The sequence below is a fragment of the Gossypium raimondii genome, chromosome 5 (assembly GCF_025698545.1).
Source record: "Gossypium raimondii isolate GPD5lz chromosome 5, ASM2569854v1, whole genome shotgun sequence".
Lineage (NCBI taxonomy): Eukaryota > Viridiplantae > Streptophyta > Magnoliopsida > Malvales > Malvaceae > Gossypium > Gossypium raimondii.
Genome location: NC_068569.1, coordinates 32,134,952 through 32,150,460, shown reverse-complemented (window position 1 = coordinate 32,150,460; position 15,509 = coordinate 32,134,952). Strand labels below are relative to the sequence as shown.

General features: G+C 33.5%; 1 protein-coding gene across 1 annotated transcript; it reads right to left on the bottom strand.

Annotated features, from left to right (window-relative positions):
- Positions 1-2,306: 2,306 nt before the first annotated feature.
- Positions 2,307-3,335, bottom strand: LOC105767602 (protein LURP-one-related 14). Its single transcript, XM_012587175.2, has 3 exons — positions 3,043-3,335; positions 2,720-2,941; positions 2,307-2,550 (listed from the first exon to the last, which is right to left on the bottom strand). The coding sequence occupies exons 1-3, from the start codon at positions 3,271-3,273 to the stop codon at positions 2,422-2,424; spliced, it is 582 nt and encodes a 193-aa protein (XP_012442629.1). The 5' UTR covers positions 3,274-3,335; the 3' UTR covers positions 2,307-2,421.
- Positions 3,336-15,509: the final 12,174 nt, after the last annotated feature.

The following is a 15,509-nucleotide window of genomic DNA, read 5'->3' as shown; positions in this document are numbered from 1 at the left end:
TAGGGCATAGCCTTTTTCCACTAATTGGCCTACACTAAGCAGATTCTGGTCTAAGTCAGGTACAAAGAGCACATCAGTGATTAGTTTGTTACCTGAACCAGTGCTGACCAACACATTACCTTTGTGTTTAGCCTCAATTAGCTTTCCATTTCCAATTCTGATCTTCGAGTAGAAGCTTCTGTCTAGGTTCTTAAACAACCTTTCATCAGCTGCCATATGGTGTGAGCAGCCATTGTCTAATAGCCAATCACTGCTGGCTTTTGTTGTGCCAACAAAACAAGATGCTGTAAACACATGCTCCTCCTGAGCTTGCAGATCCTCAGCAGGTCGAGCCTGTTGCTGAGCAGCCTCCTTTGCCTTGCCTTTGCACACCTTCTCCACATGACCCAACTGTTTGCATTTTCTGCGTTGGATGTCTGGCCTATACCAGCAATACTTCTCTGAATGTGTTGTCTTCTTGCAGTGAGCACATAGTGGAAACACCCTTTTTCCTTCATCTTTTCTTGATTTGTCTATTCTGTTGTGCCAAGGTTTCTTGCCTTTCAAATTTGAACTTGAGCCTTCATTGGCTTTTGCCTGGAAAGCAGCTTCAGGATTTTCTTCCTGTCTATTTGCCCTCATTTGCTCAAGTGCATACAGGGAGTTTATCAGCTCAGACAATGAGATGGCTGATAAGTCCCTCGAGTCCTCAAGTGAAGAGATCTTTGACTCGAATTTCTCAAGGAGAGTTGTAATGACTTTTTCAACAACTCTGCTCTCAGTGAAGTCCACTCCAGGGAGCCTTATGCTGTTGACAATGGCCATTATTCTGTCTGAGTACTGCTTGATGGTCTCAGACTCTTTCATCCTCAAATTCTCAAAGTCTCTCCTGAGATTGATCACTTGCTGCTGCCTCGTTTTCTCAGTCCCCATGAACTCCTCCTTTAGCTTCTCCCGTGCCTGCTTAGGTGAGTCACAGGCCATGATGCGAGTGAAGATCACATCAAACACTCCATTCTGCAGACAGGCCATAGCCTTGTGCTTCTTGGCTCGCTCCTTAGCATGTTGCCTCATTTGAGCAATGGTAGGAATGGCTCTCAATGGAGGTGGTTCAGCATCGTTTTCGATCACACTCCACAAATCATGTGCCTGGATATATGTCTTTATTTTAACTATCCAAATGTGATAGTTTTCTCCAGTGAACATAGGTGGTAGAGGTGGAGTGAAACTCATTCTGCTAGACTGAGTTCAAAGGCTTCGATCTTTCCTCTTTTAAGCTTTGCTTTTGATTTGAAAATAACAAAATAACAAAGGCCCCTCAAAGGCTCGGGCTCATGATACCATTTGTTGGAACAATGGCAGCAAGCATCAATAGATTTGCAAAGCAAAACCAATGAAAAATTGAAGCAAAAAGAAAAGAAAAGAAACCAGCAAGCAGGACTTGAATACACAAAAAAATGTAATTGAACAACCATATTTTCATTCAAAATTCAAAATGTATTTAAGTTACAAATTGATAAAATGACAGTTACCTAATTGTTTAACTGCCCCAACTAATACATATCTAGTTATAGCTAAAATGATACACAAAAATAGCTGACCAATTAGCTATTACATCAAAGATCTTTCAAACACTAATCCTACTAACTTTCTTACACAAATTTGTAACTATACAAGATTACATTAAAACAAAATCAATCAAGCAACTGTTGCAGTTGGTCAAGCTTCAATGCTGCACTTCCAGTTGCTTTGCTGCTGCTGAACTCGACAGTAGCTGGCTGCTGGTTCCATGTTGCATTGCAGTCCAGCTTTCAACAAGTATTTTTTACTATTAGTTGACTGAATGTTGGACTGATTGGTTGAGCTTAAATAATTAATTGTATTGTAAATTAATAATGGGTTCATCTTTTAAGTAAAGTCTTACAGTGAATTTTATAATCAACTTATGATAGTATTTTCTATGTCGTTTTTACACTTGTTATCATTGTTTGTTACGATCATGCATATAACAACTAAGCACCACATGTTGTTTGATCTATCATTCAATAGTCTTGAAGCTACAAGCAAGTGCAAAATAATTTGGGATATGATCATGCAATTAGCATTTTATTTTTAGAAGATCAATAATTACATTCATATATAGTTAATAAATCCAAATATATTTGGACAAATCCAAACCTGATAAGATTTAAACCTGAAGGTTAAAAGTATTCAGGACCTCATTCTTACCATCAAGCTAATGCCTTAATAGCAATGCAATGCCTTAATAGCAATGCAACTAGTATTAAGGAATATTAATTATACATTTCCATTTACTGTTGGTTTCCTTTTCGGAGGGTAACTGTTTATATGTTCAAAGGAATGCAGTACAAATTTACACTGCAAAAGATAAATTATAAAGACTTCGGGAAGCGGAAACAAATAAACTTGAGAGATTGAAGATTATACTTTGTCTGTCTCATGCATAATCACTGTCAAAGCTAGAATGAAGGCATAGTCCACCTCTGGATACACTTTTAACTTGAAACTTTCTTTGCCCATGCAGCTTCCCCATGTGAAATTATGCATAACCTGTGTTTTCATAATACAGCAGTGGGTTAAACAAAAACAATAATTGTCACATATACCATATATTAATTGGTTAAACAAGGGCCTCAATCTAGCTACTGCAGCCAAGGCTTCATTAGGCAAATCAAACACATTTGACAACAATAATTGAAGCTGAAAATGCTTTACATACCTCTGCAATAACTGAATTGCCTTTCCAAACTTTGAAAGACATGGAAGTGAAACTTCCAGTCACATGAAAATCAGGGCCATCTTCCATGTAGCTGCTTGCTAAGTAAACATCAAGATTGTTCTTCATTTGAAGCGCATTGGATCGCTGCACGCTGCACAAAAAGTGGTTTTTCTCTGAGCTTTCACCTTGATAGATTTGCCATTGCTTTTTCCAGGACAGTGCCTGTTCATATCCAAAACACCCACCGTCACGTCCAAGTGTAAAATAAAAATAAAAAGAAATAGGAAAATGTTATACAATTAATGCCTGCATATATTATGTACCTTTTTGCGTAGAGTGATGACAGGAAAACCAGCAGGATCTTTGATGACCCTTTTCTTTTTGGAGTTCCAGACACCTCCATCGACTTGAAGGAGAGAATTTCCAGTAGTATCAAACACATCGTAGTGTACATTGGAAAATGACTCTACTTTTCTCTTCACAACCAGCTGCATTGTGTAAGGGACACAAAATTGATCCCCGACAATCTTGATCATCTGCTCATCACTTGCCATTGAGGAACAAAAATCGATGCTCTCAATTGATTTTGATGCTGATGTTCTTTAGTAAACGGACAGAAAACACTTTCGAAATAGGGGCCTTTGGACGTAGAGGCTGCTGGCAATGGGAAACAATTTTGCACATTAACACTTATCCTTTGCGTATGTTATTTAATTTGGATGAGACGAAGCAAAGCAGATTGATGGAACACAGAATTTCAGGAAAATGTGAAAGAAACATCTGCAGAAAGACTACATTTGATAATTATTACCTCAAAAACTTCAATGTGAATTTCAGCATTGTAGGATTTAACGGAAACAACAAATTTAAAATAAAAATCATTAATTTCAAATTGACCTTTGAAAACTATATATATTTTTATTCTATAAAGTGATAATAACAATAATAATGTTCTATTTCCTCCATTAAATTGTTTTCTTCCATAAACGGAGTCCATTAACGTCGAGAAAAGGGTTCGTGAAATACCATATATATCAAAACTTGACCTATCATGCATAATCTCAGATTGACAAAGTTGAACAGAGGGATACATATACATATACATATATATTTACATGTACAAACCAAATAAATAACATATACATATACCTTGTAATAGAGAGGCGGACTTGAAAAGAACCAGACCAATAGGAAAAATGATGGGATATCAGATGAGATACAAGAAATTAAATGGGGTGAAGAAGGAAATGAAAATGAAGTCACTTTAATAGTACAAATAAAAGAAACAAAATTCTGGATTATCTGTTGTGATGATGCAACAGCCTTTGTCTCTTCCTTCTTCATTGGATTTAGAATAAAAATTTCGATTTTCCAGAAACAAAATTCTGGTAGTTTGTTGTTATGATGTACAATGAACAACAGTTATTCGTAGCCACAGCTAAACATGTCTAATTTTGAGTATCTAAATCTAAATATAAGAACCAAACCAACAGCTTCATCCTCGTAATTATACCGTGTTTTCCATTGTTACCTTTCACCAAATTTGTCAAAATATTTAATAATTTTCAGCAACTATATATATGCTCCTAATTCTAAACTCCTACCCTAGCTAGTTAGAGTATCTAGAAAAACCTAATATAGATCCTGATTAATTAATTTCATGAATATCCTTTCTTCCCAATATTCTTTTATTGTTTTAATTTTTTTTGTCTTATTACTTCAATTTTTTATTTCATGATATTTTACATAATTATTAATTAAAACATTAGAAAATAAACTTAACACTGTAAAATGAAAGTTCCTAAATTTGTTTGTATAAAAAAAATTCTGAATTGATACTGGACCAACCGCTCAAAGGAAACTGTTACAGTGAGAAGATGGATATGAATGTTTTGTATTAAAAGTCAAATTATATTTTATTTTTATTACTCAAAAATAGGTAAATTAACTACTATATGTTAGACCAAAAAGTAAATAAGTCATTCCGTTAAAACATTCATCAATTTCTACCATTAAGTGATGATGTGGCTAATAGAGTAAGCAGATATTGACAAGTGGCATACCACGTATACCTCATACTAATATTGGATTTTGCCATATCAACAAATAATTTGAAAATAAAAATTCTATAATATAATTTTTTAATAATTATTTTAAAACCACATCTAGGATGAATCTAAAGGAACGGTTAATGTGGTTTTTCAAGTAATTATGAAAAATAATTAACAATTATTAAGAATTATAAAAAATTAAATTTATTTAAAATTACAAAAATATTCAAATTGAAATTAATTATCACGATCAAGTTACAATTTATTTAAATATTTAATAATTATTATTTTGAATTACTATAAATATAAAAAATGAAATCAGAAATAACTACAAAAATGATGTAAAATTTAATGGAAGTAAAATAATTTGTTGTAGTTGTTTGCCCTCATTTTGTCCACTACAAAGTGGACCAATATGAGAAAATATGTTACAAATTTTGACAAAAAAAAAAAAGAACATTTAAGCGAATATGGTTAAAGTAAATGGCGTGATATAAAAATATTGTTCACTGGAAAATAAAAAGTTATTGAATATGTTATTTTGGATTTGTGGTTTGGTGATGATTATTTTAATTTTGGTTCTTTATTTTAAATTAAGATTATTTTTAATAATTTTTAAAATTTTTATAATATTTTTAATTATTTGAAAAACCAATAATTTTAATTTTTAAATATTTGCTGACGTGACAAAATGTCACGTTAACACGAGGTACACGTGACACATCACATGTCGCTGCATACTTCCTCCTTCAACTACATCATCACTTAACGATAGAAGTGGATAAAATTTTGAACGGAAGGATTAGTTTTCTCTTTGATCTAACATACATGAGTTAATTTACACATTTTTTAGTATTAGGGTAAAATGCAATCAAACTTATTGTATGTGGGCCTCCATGGTATAGGAAAAAAAATTTACTGATGGGAAGGAAAAAGAGAGTTGGATGTTTTGATTTACTATTGAAATTGTGTACATGGCATAGTCGAAATCCGTGTAAAATTGGCTACCTTATTCTAAGGGCCTATTGGTTTCAAATGGAGCCTTCTAGGGATTGGCTCTACCTTGCTATGGAAACTATTTTCATGGTGGGCTCCCGCTTTGCTATCCTATTTGGGAACTAAATTTGACCTCCACTTTTACTTGATCAGACATATGAATGATAAGTTGATAAAAAATAGAATTTAAACACCCTTCAACAGGCTTGCCTTCACATTGAAAGGAAGCTTGGGAAGAAGCAATAGAAGGACCACTAAAAAGCGCATGAGGAACAACAATAACAAGTTTGAACAAATATAACACAAAGAAGCTAGTTACTTGTGATAAAGAATTGCAAGATGAGTTGGAAATGATATTTGATCAGAAAGAGATAATGTGGAAGAAAAAAAATCCCGGTGTGGTTAGATGTTGAATGGAGATTAGAACACTTGATATTTCTATGGCAAGGTGCTAAGACAAAGAAGACAAAATCAAATAAAGGCCTTGAGACTTGAAGAGTATTTAGTGGAGCTATGACAATGAGGTTCTTAAGAGGAAGGCAAATTTATTTTTCCGAACTCTAAATACCATTGAAAGTCCACTTAGTGGGGATGTTTCTAATCCAAGTTAAGTTTCTAAGACTTAAGTAGATGAAATATGACATACTAATTTGGGATGTTTCATCTAATAAGGTAAAGTGGGTTTTATTTGAAATAGGCCTTCTAAAAGCTTTGAGGATTGATGGCGTGCATGCTTAGTTCTTTCAACAAGAGTGGAGCATTGTTGGGAAATCTGTGTGTAGTATAGTGCACATTTGTACCATTTTCTTAATAAGAATTTGTTAGTCTTAGTTTCAAAATTGGCAACATTGGAATTGTTATTGCAATACAAACCTATTAGTTTCTGTACAATTTTACATAGAATTTTGGAGAAGGTTATTGTGAATAGGTTGAAAAGGATTATGCCGAAGTTAATATGCCAAATCAAGTAATTACCACAGTTTGATAGCACAAAAAGGCAATACATTGAATGAGAACTTGGAAAGGTTGGAAAGGATGATGTCGATTAAGGTAGACTTGGAAAAGGCTTATGATTGTGTCTATTAAGATTTCATGAAGGACTCACTTAATGTTGCTTGCATCCCACAATACATACTTCATATAATTATGCACCACATTTCTACTTTGACAATGTAGATTCTATGGAATGGTAGTTTCATCTATGAGTTTACTCCATCGCATGGTATATAGTAAGGGGACCTCTATCTTCGTATTTTTTATTATTAGGATGAAGACATTGGGGCACTTAATTGAGGAAATGATTGTTAGAATAAAAAAAATTAGATATAAAACTTAGTAAACCAGGATCTGTCATGTCAAATTATCAAGAACAAAACTAGATTAGAAGGGTACATGAATCCATTGATATCTTGATATCTTCGAGTCTTTCAGTTTTGATCTTCCAAATTAACACATAAGTAATTTAGAGAAGATAACTCTCTCTTTTCTGAAGATAGGATGTCAGAAAAGTTATGTGTAATCAACCATAACCTAATATATAACTTTTACACATTAACCTTAATTTCTAATCAGCCCATCATCAATTAGAAATTAGTTATGAGAGTATCTACACATATTTGACCCATGATTTATTTATTAACTGAAGCCTAATAAACTTTAATCAAATTAGATCACTTTTAATTTGGACTAATATTTTATGATAGTAAATAATAACATGTAATTATGTTTATTATATATGTGATGCCCATATTTTTCCAACAATCTCCCACTTGGACCACATATATACCGATTAACTTATAATTACATCTCATCATATAACCTTATGAGCTTAAAACCTTACTATCATATCCAAAAGGTATTTCGAACAATCTCGTTCATTAATTATGTTAACATAGAACCAATGTGACTTTCGTTACATATATCATAACTAAATCTATCCACGATCATGTATATTAACATAACCAAATGACATAGATCAAGTATGGATGTGTAGTATGGAAATTACATGCAATGTAATCTAAACATGTCTATTTCCAATTGGTCCTTCTTAGCATTAGTGAGATCAAATTTTACTAAAACCAGAGTGTGAATAAACTAAGTAAACTTTATTCATTTGTAAAATATCCTTAATATCCGTAAACTGAAATAATTGAAAAATGTGTCTACCACAAAAAAAAAAAAATTACAAACTCCTACTAAAATAGAATATCTTGAAAAGACATTACACCCATATGAGCAGTGTGCTCATAAAAACCTTGGGCGATAGTCCCTTAGTAAGCAATTCACATACATGGAGTTTGTGCCATTATGCTCAATAGACACCTGACCACTTTGAACTCTTACTTTAACAACTAGGAATTTAAAGCCTATGTGCTTTGACTTTGATATGCTCCTGTTGTTATTGAAATAAATGACAGCAATTTGTTGTCACAATTTGCACCTTAGTGACAAACTTTTGCCTCCATATTCCATTAAAATTGAATTTTGTATACTTGACGATCTCTAACTTATCAAACCTTCGAAAGTGAGCATGTAATATCTTTTTTTTGAAGATAATGTATGAATCATTTGGTTGCTTTCTGGCTATACATACATGAATTGATCAAAGAGCTACACAATATCCAAACAATGTACGCAATATCTGAACGTACAAACTTGAAAAAATATTAGACTTCTCACTACTGAAATGTGGGGAATCTTATGCATTTCCGTAATCTCAAGATCATTCTTGGGGCATTGGTTAAGGCAATTCTTACTCCCACTAAAATTGTGATATATACAATCATTAACCAAATCCATATCTCGTAACCAAATAAGATAATCACTTGGTGAAAATATTAACACACCACTGATAAAAGGCCTACTTAAGCCCATAGATGAATTTATTTGATTTGCAAACAATTAAATTTGCATATTTGAACACAAATTTTTCTAGTTACACCATATAAGTCATCTCATCAATGTCACCATTAATAAGTAAAATCTTAATAACCATATAATATAGCTCAAGGTCAAAATATATCGCTAAAATCATTATAAGTATTTCTCTAGTGGACCTTTTTAATGTCATTAGTTCTTGAGGTTGTAGAGTTTGTTACTTAACCTAGAGGTTCAATGACATTGTCTTGATTCAGAGTTGCTACTTGAACAATTTCAGGTATAATAGACATTTTGCAATCTTATTCAATAGAAATTAAATAAATGTGTTAAGAAATACCAACATATTCTTCTCAAAAGACAATACCTTTAATTCTCTCTCCCCCACAAATTCAACATCCTAAAAAAATAAGCATTATACATCTTAAAAATAACCTTAGTAGTGGGATCATAAAATTTGTAACCGTTAGATCCTTCAAAGTATCCGAAAAATCAAAGGGATTAAGAATACCTTTGGAAACAAGTTCTCAATTTTCTTTTTTTTTTAGAGACATAACCTAATCTCTTGTGCCACTATGAAACCATATTCTTAATAGTTAATTTACGTTTCTTACCTATTACGGTAGTATACAAGGATTCATTAAATGAAACGATAATATCAAGTAATATATATTATCATAACTTGATAAAGAACCATAACCAACCAAATTTGACTTATGAAAGAGACTAAATTTTCCATTTTCAAATGAAAAAAAAAAAACCAATTTTGTCCAATGCTGAAATGGAAATCAAGTTCCGCCTTTAGAAAAAAAAGTCCCATTCAAATTCAAATAAAATTCAGTTCTTAATAATAATCTAAAAGTCCCTATTACTTTAACTTCTATCAAATTAATGTCATCTTCATAAATGTATCTTTCACCGTCATTAGGCTTTCAGTAATTCTAACAACCTTTCATAGACACACTGACGTGAGTTGTTGCACTAGATTCTATCCACCTAGTGTGTCTAAGTATTGAAGTCAAATTAACCTTAAAATAAACATAACGGGTTCTATAAAGTGCAATCATCTGGTCTCAACATAACGGATGGCCACATGCTTTTTCTAGAAGGCATACAGAAAATATATCCAAGTGATACGCTTAGGTAACGTACCTCTAACCACAGAATGCCACCATCTATAAGCTGCGTCCCTCAATAAGGATACGACACCCTTAAGTTTCGGCTCTGTAGTGTAGCCCATATCCTCCAAAATACGCTTAGTGGTCTCCATCTAGTATTCAGCCATTATAGTGGTGTTTCCAGCAATACCCCTGAACAACTCTGCCCAATTTGAATGGTGCCTCTCAACAATAGATCCACGATTTCCACTACCAGACTGAGCCCCAGTGAACCTCTATAATGCCCTTAACAAAGCCTAGGTTACAACACTGTCCTCATTATAACCATTATCAAAATCTTGATTACCCATATTCTCACCCTCAGCAGTGGGTGCATCAACAGTCTCATTAGGTTCATTATTTAGTGTAGGCTCTTACGACGGAGACAACTCAGTTGGAGCTAATAGAGGTTGCCCTCTACGATCCCTCCTACCACGTGTGTTCATTATGAAGTCTTATGTAATCTATAATTCAAAAGTAGAGAGTTTTTAGTTTCCTTAAAGGTCTTCCCATGTTCAATTTCAATTCTTTTACTTCGAATTTTATGCAATATTCTCTAGTGTTTCTATAGAGTTTTCAATATTGTTTCTATGGCCACTGGCATTGGAACTCCAAACTTCGTCATTTCCTTTGTAAAAATATTTTTTGAAATTACTATTGTTTGTTTTCCCCAAAATGCCCTTTTTCTAATGTATGCATGCAAACCCATTCAAAAAGACAATACTCAGCATGAGGTTTTAAACCTAGGCTCTGATACCACTAAATGTAACTTCCCTAACTCGACCTAAATGTTATAGCTAGATTGTGAAGACCACATTAGCCACTGAAGTGACCAAAAAACCCTCCGGACCTAAAATCCTAATTTATCTCTTTTTAGGAAAAACCGTGGTTTGCACTTGAATGGATTTATAAAACATTTGTTTATTAAGCCATTTACTCTTAAGTCAGATTTTTATTGCTGATAATGATGTTTTTAGAAAAGTAGTTGTTTTTTGCTTTGTTTTGCAAAATTTCGTTATCTTTTAATATAGTGGAAAACTCTATTTATGTCAGATTTTAATTAGGTCGAGTAACATGCTTTTTTGGTTAACATATATTTATAGTCAATGTGTTTGAATAATGCATGCATAAAACTTAAATCCAAAACCATAAAACGCAGTCAAAAATAAACTTACAGTCCAAAAACCAAAATAAAAAACTTATTAAAATTAGTAAAATGAAGGAATAGTCTGACGTTCATGAAACATCCGCATGCCGGGTTTGGTCCTAATCTTGATAATTACCTGAGAAGTTAAGACTAGGGGGTGAGCTTTAAATAGCTCAATGTGAGTCACAGTAATAATAAGATTCAGTCAATCACATGAGAAATAATCATCAATCACATAACCAAACGATATATGGCAAATTTCATTAAGCAATTGAACATGTCATGAGCATGATGCAATGCAAAAAGGGTTCCTATCCATCCATCCACTACACACTACGAGTTCCCCAAAACTCATCTGCCAAACACCAAAACAATACGAGCTTAGCTCAGTGTGGATTAACCACAAGTACAATAGTGCAAATACACTGCCACTAAAAATGTAGACAAGCTGCTAGTAGCTTTGTGGACAAGCCACCAATAACAATTTGTAGGATAATACATTTCCTGTAGGCTGTGAATACACAATACGATTGTAGATAAAAGCTCCCAATAATGCAATAAATAGCCAATCTCCTTGGTACTCCCGGTGCATTGCACTAACAACAATAATGCGGACTTAATCTGTCGCAGGTACTTCATAGAAATCCTCCGTCAACCACAATACCCCACCCCATGCACATGCTTTATGACATACAACCAATGAGAAAACTCATGCTTTTAGTTCGATTTTAGTATAGTGGCATGTTTTACATGCTTACAATAGCATAATCAATCCATGTCATGCTTATTATATATTTCAGTATTCAGTGTCAGTGTGTGCCATGCATACTTTTCATTTATAAATAATGGCATTAAATCATGCTTTCAATACATGCTCGGTTTAATATTTACAATAATTAATCATTCAATCCACCAATATTACTAACGTGTAACATGCAATACAATTTTTGTCATACCTAGTATGCAACATGAATAGTGTTATCATAGGTAAAGCATTATACATGCACATCATTATCAAAAAAATATGATATAATATCATTTTAAACATATCACAACCAACATACAACAATCACATGCTATTGGCACTTAATCAGATAGTTGAATGCAACAATTACGCAAATAGATAATCTCGATAAGGGCTTAGTCAACCAGTCATTGGTTTGTAAGTTATCCATTAAACCATGCCTGACCAGCAAGCATTAACATCAATTATAAAACTAAAGTATGAATTAACAACTATTTAAACAAGATTAGGACCCACACCTTAAGATTGCTAGCCCGCAACACTAATCTGTAAAGTTTGTGCTTCCTCCCTTAAAATACTTAGATCAAAATACAACATTTGATGAATTCAAATACTCTTAAACTAGATATAAAACACCCCCTAAGGGTTCAGCCAAATCAGTGCTAGAATGACTAAATTTTAGATCCAATTCGGTTAAGTAACTTACACTGATTTGATGTGAAACGAGAGCGCGAATGAAAACCCAATTCACTGCTAATCTGGGATGTGACACCCCTAACACATATTTGTCGCCAAAATAGGGGTTTTAGAGCATTACCGAATAAACATTATCTAAATTATTCATTTCGAAACATTTTAATAATCATAACATAATTCATCATTAAGCATGCATATTGTCCCTTATTCAAGCGCTCGGGGCCCTAAAATCACTTCATAAATGGTTCGGGCCATAAAATCAATTGTAAGGGTCACATGACCGTGTGACTGAAACGGCTGAGACACATACCCATGTCTTAGGCCGTGTGGGCATTCGAAGTAGGGACACACGACCGTGTCCCATCCCGTGTAACTCTCTAACTTGGGTCACACGGTTAAGCCACACGCTCCTGTGCCAAGTCGTGTAACTCACGAAATGGCCTTGCAAGCCCGTATGCTAGCCATGTGTCTTACATGGCCAAGCCACATGTCCGTATGTCTGGCTGTGTGGACCTAAAATGTCCATTCAACAACAAGTTTACCATTTCCTACTTTGTTGGGCATTAAGCAACTCAAAAACAATTCATTTAACCTATTAAAAACACTATCAAACACACTTAAAACATGCCAAAACAATTATCCTAGGTGCCTAACCAATTTACCCTTATTGGTACCACATTTATATCATCAAAACATATCAGCAATGCATCATTCAAATCAAAATTTTAAACATGCCAAAATAAATCAATTTGGCCTAGCTCATATATACCTAAATCATCAACTTAAATTCACAAACACCTAACCAATATTGGTTCAATTCAACATACCACATTATGGCTTCAAACACAAACACATGTTTACATATATATATATATATATATATATATATGCCAAACTAACATTATACTTAAACTCAATTACAATCCATTCATAAATTTCTACCAATTAGGAAATATTAGGTACATGCGATCACAAAAGGTAAACATCACCACATTTGAGATCAGGACCGTTGTTGGATGCTGAGTCGGCGATCAAAAGAGAAGCACCTAACCTACACACGGAAAACAAAATCGTACGCTAAGTAAAACTCAACGATATTCCTATAATCTGAACAATTAAAAACATGAGGATACAAAATGCACAATTTGAATTATACAAACATACTATTGTCTAAGCTCACAGCTACCATATACCATTATTTGGAATTCATGCATATTAGCATATCATTTCATACTATAATCAATTTCCACATGCTATCATATTTGATTTGTTTAACAAATGTCCCAATTCACATCGCTTGCTACATAAATAGCTTTTCACATATCAAACCACATTTTTTTATACAATGGCATTATCCATTCCACATTCAATTCATGAGTACATAACTCATGTATTTCATTTAATCACAACATATCTCATTTTTTCATGTTTCAATTCACTATCTCATTTCCAATTCACATACCGTACCATTCAATATAAATTATAGAACATTATTATTTAATTACCCCTATTAACACGACTCAGACTCAGACAGATACACGGATCCAACCAATACACTAGTTTGGCACCTAGTGCCTCATCGGATAAATTTGAAGTAATAACTGCACCCAGCGCTATATAAATTGACACCCAGTGTCTCATCGATTAAACCGATGCAAATTGGCACCAAGTACCTCATCGACTCAAAGTCAAAGAAATCCCTGAACCTTCTTATCTTATGGCATACCATCTATATCCAACTCAGCCCGATACAGTAAATAGGGTTCCATTTCACTTTTAATATATATATCCAATATCAAATTTCATATAAGCACATTATAACATATACACCTATCCAATTCAATCAATATAAATTCAATAAATTCATCACATACAAAATCAATCCATTTCAATTGTAAAACAAAATAGTTCTCACCTTTAATGCTTACCATATACAAGAAATCAAAATGTTCTACATTTGCTTTTACTTAAATTTAAAGTTTGTGTTGGGTTTTCTTCATGTAATAAGGCCGTTTATGTTTGTTTAAATTTTTAATTGGGCTTTTACTTATTTTAAACTACTAGTGTAGGAGAAGACGAATTTTCAAAATATTTACTATTTTCAAAGACACGTAACTTAAACATTAGAGTTTTCAAAAGCTTCCGCGATTTTAGATCAACCTATAATAACAATGGTAGTTAACAAGGCAATTTTGACTTGATGATTTGTTAAATAATAATAAAGGGTTTTTTTTTAAAACTTAGGAACGAATTCAATGTGACACGCCAGATTCGGCCATAACATCTCGGCTGGGTTGGGGTGTTACAGGAATAGAAATAGGCTGAAGTAATCCTATAGGAACCTGATGTTCTGCCTTAACTCGCTGACAAGTTAAGCATTTAGCCACATACTCAACCACGTCTCTTTTCATTCATGGCCACCAATAGGATTCTCGCAGATCGTGATAAATTTTCATTCCACCAGGATGCAAAGAAAAAGGACTACCATAAGCTTCGCGAAGTATCAATTCTTTTAATTCAGAAACATCCGGAACTTAGATTCAATTATGAAACCTTAAGCAATCATAGTCATCAATGCTGAAATTTTCTAATATGCCATTCTGAATCACTTCTCTTTTCTTCACCAACTTTTCATCATCTAATTGCGCCGACTTGATGCGATCAAATATTATTGGTTTAATCTTTAATTCAGCCAACATGCTTCCATCGTCATTGATACTGAACTGAGCAAACATTGCTCGCAATTCAACCACTGCTTTTCTACTCAATGCATCAGCTACGATGTTAGCTTTACCAGACTGGTAATGAATAACGCAATCAAAATATTTTAGAAGCTCGATGAAACGATGTTGTCTCAAACGGTACGTCACTATCTTTCACTTTCAACTGATAGTAACCCGATCTCAAATCAATCTTAGAAAAGACATAAGCTCATTTTAGTTGATCAAATAAGTCATCAATACAAGGTAGAGGGTATCAATTCTTAATCATCAAATTATTCAATTGTCGATAGTCAATACAAAGCCACATCGAGCCATCTTGCTTGTTGACGAAAAACATATGAGCTCTTCAAGGCGATATACTAGGGCGTATAAAGCTGCGATCCAGTAAATCTTGCAAT